Source organism: Patagioenas fasciata, chromosome 1 (genome assembly GCF_037038585.1).
Source record: "Patagioenas fasciata isolate bPatFas1 chromosome 1, bPatFas1.hap1, whole genome shotgun sequence".
In the NCBI taxonomy this organism is placed as follows: domain Eukaryota; kingdom Metazoa; phylum Chordata; class Aves; order Columbiformes; family Columbidae; genus Patagioenas; species Patagioenas fasciata.
The window spans coordinates 113,257,851-113,265,898 of NC_092520.1; the positions used below are offsets into that span (position 1 = coordinate 113,257,851).

At 41.5% G+C, this 8,048-nt stretch overlaps 1 protein-coding gene across 1 annotated transcript; it reads right to left on the reverse strand.

Annotated features, from left to right (window-relative positions):
- Positions 1-3,165: 3,165 nt before the first annotated feature.
- CLDN34 (claudin 34) lies at positions 3,166-5,557 on the reverse strand. Its single transcript, XM_071803649.1, has 2 exons — positions 5,481-5,557; positions 3,166-4,131 (listed from the first exon to the last, which is right to left on the reverse strand). The coding sequence occupies exon 2, from the start codon at positions 4,075-4,077 to the stop codon at positions 3,433-3,435; it is 645 nt and encodes a 214-aa protein (XP_071659750.1). The 5' UTR covers positions 4,078-4,131; positions 5,481-5,557; the 3' UTR covers positions 3,166-3,432.
- Positions 5,558-8,048: the final 2,491 nt, after the last annotated feature.

Genomic DNA, 8,048 nt, shown 5'->3' on the forward strand with positions numbered 1-8,048 from the left:
CTGCCTGGTGAAGTAAAAGCACAGGAGTTTTACTTCCCTCCAATATCAAAACATTAATGAACACAAACATTCACTAAAATTCAATGAAACAGACAGACTCAGTCCCATTGAAATCAATAGAATCTTTGCTCTCCTTTGTTCTAAGATTTTTTTTTCTCTCCTTTTTTTTTTTTTTTTTCAGGTTAGGACTGGGAGTTTTAGATAGCCTGGTATTTGACTATAGACTATGTTTTATCATCTATCAACATACAATTTGGACCATGTGACTGCTGATAGACTCCTGTATTAGAGAATTTGGAAGTACAGTGGGAAAGGATGACAAGAGCTTCATCTAGATCCTCCTTCTGTCCTAGAACAGGCTCACTCATACATACAGTCTTCATGGCACTATTTGTTTAAACTTAGATTTGTTTATCCTTAGATAATCTATTCCAGTGTTTAGCTGGGCAATTTCACAGAATCACAGAATGGTTGGGGTTGGAAGGGACCTCTGGAGATCACCCAGTCCAACCTGCTAAAGCAGGGTCACCCAGAGCAGATCACACAGGAATGTGTCCAGGTGGGTCTTCAGTGTCTCCAGAGAAGGAGACTCCACAACCTCTCTGGGCAGCCTGTTCCAGGGCTTGGTCACCCTCCAAGTAAAGGACATCATGTTTAGATGGAATCTCCTGTGCTTCAGTCTCTGCCCGTTGCCCCTCATCCTGTGGGCGGATGTCACCAAGAAGAGTCTGGTACCATCCTCTTGACACCAACCCTTGAGATATTTAGAAGCATTGGTAAGATCCCCTCTCAGCCTTCTCCAGGCTGAACAGACCCAGCTCTTTCAGTCTTTCCTTGTCAGAATGAAGTTTCAGACCCCTAATCATCTTTGTAGCCCACTGTTGGATGCTTTCCAGTAGTTTCTTGTCCTTCTTAAACTGGGGATTGCAGACCTGTACACAGTACACCAGGGCAGAGTGGATGGGGAGGAGGACCCCCCTCAACCTACTGCTCACACTTTTCCTCATGCACCCCAGGATACTATTGGCCTTTTTGGCCACAAGGGCATGTTGTTGGCTCATGGTCAACCTGTTGTCCACCAGGACTCCCAAGTCCTTCTCTGTAAAGCTGCTTTCCAGCAGGTCAACCCCTAACATGTACTGGTGCATGGGGTTTTTCCTCCCCAGGTGCAGGACCCCACACTTGTCTTTGTCCTCATTATCTAGCCTACATCTGACACACCACCAGTGTTTTGTAGCCACATGTCAGGACAGATCAAGAGAGTCCCTGGTGGAAACAGCTGTGGCAGGAATGCAGAAACTTGGCATGTGTCTGACATTATTTGTTGCTTTTTCTCTTAGCCCAGAAGAATAAACATAAACCAAACCAAATCTTTTAGTGAATATAGCTGAGAAGTACAGTTAGAGTTATAGACATTTCTGTGCTTACATGAACTCAAAAAAAAGTGGAAGAGTCAATCATTTTCTGGCAAAGTTTAAATTCCTTGCCAGGGGATATAGTTGGTTTATTAGTTTAGGGAAATACTGGCATAACCACATGGATACATTTTTTTTCCTTACAATAAGATAAAATCTAATATTATTGTAGGCACTGTGGGAAGAGATAAGTTCTGTTGACTTGCACATTTGAAAATGAAACCTACCAACATTGTAAAGGATGTATAGTAGAAATCACATTGGAAACAATATAGAATAAACAAGCTATTAAATCACTTGCTTTCATTGAAACACCACTTGAAAGTGCATTACAGCATTGTAAACAATCAAAAGATAAACCCTTGCAGCAGACAAAAAATTACCAAGGGTGAGATAAGCTGCTGTTTCAGAAGAGACTGGGAAGACCAGAGAGAAAATGAAGGTGCTATAGGGATTCTGTATAGACAGTCAGTATAGCAAAGTCAAGACTGTGGAAGCTGTGGAGGAAAAACTGGACTGCTAGGACAAGTTGAGGTAGTAACAGCCAGAAGCAATAGGACCTGGTTTGCTGGCATTGTACCTTTTCTTGTAATGTACAAGAAGTATTACATTTTTATTACATTTTCTTCTTTCTCTGAATCCATAAGCATTTTAGAAAATGGAGGACAATTAAAAGAGTAAAACTAAATTACTTAGAATCCTGAAGCATTTATTTGAAGTGTAATAACTTTTTTTGAAGAACCTGTTTTCAAGAGATCATCTGTTTGTCAGCGTTCTTTACTTATTCCTCCCAACATCTAATTTTTTTTTTATTACCCCTATTGCTGCATTTGGGACTTTTTTTTTCTATTTTCCTTTTTATTTTTATTCTTATTTTCTTTCTTTTTCTTTTTCCTTTTTTTTTTTTTTCCCAATGGCATTGTCATATTAAGTGCTCCTTAAATGACAAATTAATTTCACATAGCTTTGTTGAGGTTACGTCAAGTTTGATTGTATATTATATGCCAGGATTAGCAACTGTAGTTATTACAGTGGTTTAAGAGAAACAGGTTTTTAGGCAGCGTGTCTTCCTCCAGCCATTCCAGGCATCTATTTTAGAAAGAGACAAATACAGATTGTCTCTGCACTGACTATAAAAGGAGCCTGAAGTGACCAGTTTAGGTACAGATGTCTACATCAGGTCAGATGAATCACACCCTGAAGGATTTACTGAATATTCTTGGTTACTAAGAGTGCTGATTCTGACAACAGTTTTGTAACAACTTGTAGAAGTTGTTTCCGTCTTTTGCAATACCTTTGGATTCAGCGAAGCGTCTGATGAGGAAGCAAACATTTGCAGACTTTTTGGCTCTGCCTCAGTGAGGCACTAAGAGCACACCTTGCCCACAGGCAAATGTGTTGCAACATAAAATGCAAATAGTTTGAAGGAAAATAAGCAGCACTGAAGACACAGCTCTTTATGTGCCCTGGAGGAAGAGGGGAAACTGGCAAGCCCTTTGTAAGACAATTCATGGAAGACTCATTTGACACAACCATGATGATACTCATATTACTGGTATTAAAAGTCTTGACTTGTCACAAAACATAATTTGCTACAGATGCAGTTAATTAATGGACAAAATAGTTCAGTACCTACAAGGAAAATGTTCACATTTAACAAGTGTCATTTCACATTTCTCTAATGGGACCGTTAATTCAGAGTCAGCTCTTTGAGCATGGTAAATATCTTACACACACACAAAAAATAAATTAATCAATAGCTTTTTTATATACAGAAGAGAACAATGGGTAAAACTAAATCACAGTTGCTGCTCAACAGCAATTATCTCTAAGATGAACCTCTGGTCATACGTGACAATTAAAATAGTAGTTCTGTGCATTCACCTAAAAAATAGTGTTGCTACTGTAGACTAAAACTAAATTATGCAATTCCTTGACTATAATATCACTTGTGCTGCCATCCTTATCTCTTGACTATGCTCTTGTTCTGCAACAGCACAATGGGGGAATTATCCTGTCAGAATTTCGTGACAGTGTTTGTGGTCCCCAGAAATCTGTACGAGATAGAAAAAGTCCCACTTAGCAGTAGGAGGATGACAGCTATAATCCCAATAGGAATGGCAGCACCAGGCTCCTGCGCTGCTGGGCTGGAGGGCATGTAGTAAGAAGGAGGAAAAGCAATGCTCTGGTTGTGCGTTACAGAATAGAAGTTCCAGCTCACGGGAATCAGGACACAGAGACCAGCGAATATGTAGAAGAAGCCACCCACCAGGAAGAAACGGGTAATGAGAGTTTTGTGAGTGATTCCCATGTAAACATTTCTCAGAGCAAATATTGTGGCAGAGAGTCCCAGCAAGCCCATGAACATGGCGATCAAGAGGAGACCCTGAGCAGCATGAATTTCCTGGGGGATGAAGGAGTCGTAACCACTGAATTTATGGCAGAACAGTTCTTTATAGCCAGGTGAGACATGCAGGTAACCGATGAAGCAGACTTTCCAAATCCCCACCCAGGCAATGCCAGAGGAGATGATGGTGGTGTTGCTCACATGCCACACTCTCCATTCCACAATTCCCATCGACATGGTGCACAGGATCCAGCCTACCGTACCCAGAGCAAAGGCGGCCAGCTGGAGGTGCGCGTTACTGGCCAGGGAGCTCATCCTCTCGAGATGCTCTACTCTGTTGCTGATACTGTTGCCATGTGAAGAGACACACTGGAAAGAAACAGAGTATAAAATTACAAAGGCCATTCATTATTAATTGGGTGAATAGGTGAACCTGTTAGTTAAAACGAAAAAGAGAACATGTGTACAGTGGGAGGATGGTAGTCATCTTCCTCCAGCTGTAGTGATTTGTTGAAGTTTAATGCCCATAGACTAAAAATGTTTGTATTTTAATTCTGTACATTTCATTTTATGACAAGGAGAAGAAAGGGTCTCTGATTAGCTCCCATCACAATATCAATTTTACATTCCCAAAAGGGAAATTCACACCTTTTTCCAAGTTATTTTCTTCCTTGGCAATTAACTGTTATGCTCAAAGGTCCTTGTACACACTATGCATAACCGAGAGCCTTAGGGCTACTGGCTCCTAGAAACTAAAACTGACAAAATCCTCAGGAACCTGGCTGTTGCAGAGGTCCTGCAGAGCAGCCATAGAAGCTGCATTCCTCTCCTGGCAGCTGAGTTTTTGGCACAGCAGCCTAACCTGAAGAGACTTTGGCCTTTGTGCTGCCCTTACTGAGAGCTGCTGAGACCAGTGTTAGACAGAAAATGTCATAGTTCAGACATGAGCACATCCACGCCACAAAGTCTAACAACAAGCACTGAACTTTTACCATTTTAAGACTATTTAACCATGAATGCATTAGCAGAAATACTTGAATTAATAAAAACTCTCTGTGCAGGGGCTGGAGCCTGGATGTGCTGCCATTAGTTTCCCAGCCTCAAAGTTTAACCAAGGTTGCTTTGGTGTTTTGCCTTTGCAAATCATAGTCATTCGTAACCTGCCCAACTTCTCCAGTTCAAATCACCCTAATGCTGTTGTGGAAAATATTTCAGTCATTTAGCCCAGCAAAAGATTTTAGGTTTTGTTTGCCAACTGTACATTCTGAGTGCAAATTAGGGGTTTGTTCTAATAACAATAATAATAAAATCTGTTAATTCCCCACATCTTTCATACAACCTTCTGAACAATTATAGGATTATTCTGTGATTGGAGGAAGATGTAGCCTTGAATTTATTATGTAGATCTGAAAGGTCCTAGGGACTTTTATATTATATGAGTTATCTAAAATACCTTTTCTCCTGCTGCCATCCCATTCAAGACCGAAGAAATACTGTACCAAGTTCACTCTAATATTAAGATAGATCTGCAACTATGTTTTGTTACTAAAGCAATATTTTTTTAATTCACTTATCTTAAACTAATATATTCAGTTGATGATACAATCTAGTTGCAAAAATCTACCTGTGTAAATCTTAAATTAAAAATATCTTCATAACAATATGGCCCTAAGCAACCACTGCCCATTTTCTCATACCAGTGCCCACTATATACTTACTTCAGTCCCGAAGCTGATGCCAGTGCCAAGAGGATGGGACACAGTCTTTTTTTATGCCAGCGAAACACAGCAACATCTGCAACTTTATCATTTCAACCTCCCAGTTCATCTATGTGTCTCTGATAGAACTGATTTCCTGTGGGACATATTAATCTCCATTATTACAAGTGTACATTTAATTCTTTCTTGAATGGAGGAAATTGCTCTGGAATAGCCTCCTGTGTTTTTATCTACTTAAAATGAAACCAATTTGTAAATGCTATTTCAATCTGCTATGTTATTTATAAACCCACTATCTAATTAGCAGTTGTTACCAGCATAGCAGCCCCGCAGGACACTGTGAATGGTTTTCTTTCTGTCCCAGTTCAACATCAAAATAGCGTCATTTCTGTATGTGTCTGATGACTGGAAGAAGCAAGACAGAAAGAGTGAGATGCGAGGATTCCTGTGCTGACTCCCTTCTGCTTCTGTTCAAATCAGTTGAGCACAGAGAGGCCAGACCTGAACTATATTAAAATACCGTTTTGTGCAGAGCCCATATTTCTGTAACACTTTTTGTATATATCATAAACATTCATTTAAACAACTTGTTGATATCAAAGTCATAAAAGACAGGCAAGCAGGCGATCTGTGTCATTGAGAGCTGTTCAGAGTGTGATGTCTTCATGGATTGAATTTATCCACTTGGCTGCTCACAGAATTAAATGACATTGTGTCTGTGATTATTGAGCCCTCTATCAAACCTTAATGTGCTAAGCTACCTGGAATGATGTCCAGAAGTGAATTCTAAAACTAAAAAGTAGGAAAAGTTCTTTTTGTTTGTTGGTTTCTGTGAGATTCATGAAAAACACAGAATGAGCAAACACACAGTATAAAAGGATTCAATAAAACTTCTGAAAACACTGAAGAACAACCAGCTAACAAAGATGAGCTTTAGATGAGGTACCAAATGTCTAGACACACAAAAATTGCTTATGTAGGAAATGATTCATTTTGACTCATTTCTCCACACCCTCCCCACTGGAGTTTGTTTGATCTAAGCTGGTATCACTGACTTAGAGAAAAATCAAGGTGAAAGATAAGTACTTTGAGGTGGATGATGAAATTTAATTACAGTTCTCATACTCGCCTGTTTCAGAAAATCAGACAGAAGCCTATACTAATGACCTCTTGGTATTAAGATTCAGCAAGAAAATAAGGAACAAAATATCAAGGTGAAATAGTTACAGAAGTTGCTTGCCATATAAAAACATGTCAAAATTAAAGAACAAAACAAACAACAACAAAACCACAAAACAAATTAAACAAACAACCAAACAAAACCTCCTAGTTCCTGACTCCAGTCTCTATCATTATGAATATTAATAAAAACACTATTGGTTTTGCTGGTATCATCAAATGAGATCAGATACATATCACTTGCCAGAAGCATTGATTTTAAGGGAAGGCTTTGAATAAGAACATATTTAGTCTCAACTTTCTGACATAAATCCTAAGCCTGAACACTGCCGCAGGTCGAAGCATCCACGGTGCCTCAGCCGTGCCATGGGACAGGGACATCTCACCAGGTGATACAGCCACATCACCAGCCAAGGTCACCCCATGTGCCTGTCAGTGGGTAAAGGGCATCACAGAAACCCATTTACGCCCAAATTGTAGCGAGGTATGTTTATTTTTCAGAAGTATTGTGTATTAAAAAAAAAAAGACATTTCTCTTGCGGATGGCAAGTAAAATCTGGAGTGGGCTGCAGAGGGCGTCTCCATCCAGGATTTCACCCATCTCAGCAGCTCACAGGCTCTGGAACCTCAAGGAAGGAGAGGAGAGGGAGGGAGGGAGGGAATGAGGAAGGAAGAGAAGGAAGAGGAAGAAGGAAGAGAAGGAAGAGGAGGAAGGAAGAGAAGGAAGAGAAGGAAGAGAAGGAAGAGAAGGAAGAGAAGGAAGAGAAGGAAGAGAAGGAAGAGAAGGAAGAGAAGGAAGAGAAGGAAGGAAGAGAGGGAGGGAGGGAGGGAGGGAGGGAGGGAGGGAGGGAGGGAGGGAGGGAGGGAGGAGGGAAGGAAGGAGGGGAGGGAGGAAGGAGGGAAGGAAGGAGGGAAGGAAGGAGGAAGGAGGGAGGGAAGGGAGGGAGGGAGGAAGGAGGGAAGGAAGGAGGGGAGGGAGGAAGGAGGGAAGGAGGGAGGGAAGGAAGGAGGGAAGGAGGGAGGGAAGGAAGGAAGGAAGGAGGGAGGGAGGGAGGGAGGGAGGGAGGGAGGGAGGGAGGGAGGGAAGGAAGGAAGGAAGGAAGGAAGGAAGGAAGGAAGGAAGGAAGGAAGGAAGGAAGGAAGGAAGGAAGGAAGGAAGGAAGGAAGGAAGGAAGGAAAGGAGGAAGGAAAGGAGGAAGGAAAGGAGGAAAGGAGCTTTGCAGCAAGAAGAGTGACAGGGCCATGAGCATGGCCAGGGCTTACAACAGTGTCAGGTTTTAGCAGCTGTCTGCACAGGCCTGGACCAAGCTGTGGCCTCAGCAGCCGGGCAGCCAGGTCCTGTGGTGACCCAGCACAAGTCTCCATTCATGGCAGATCATGCAGGTGCTG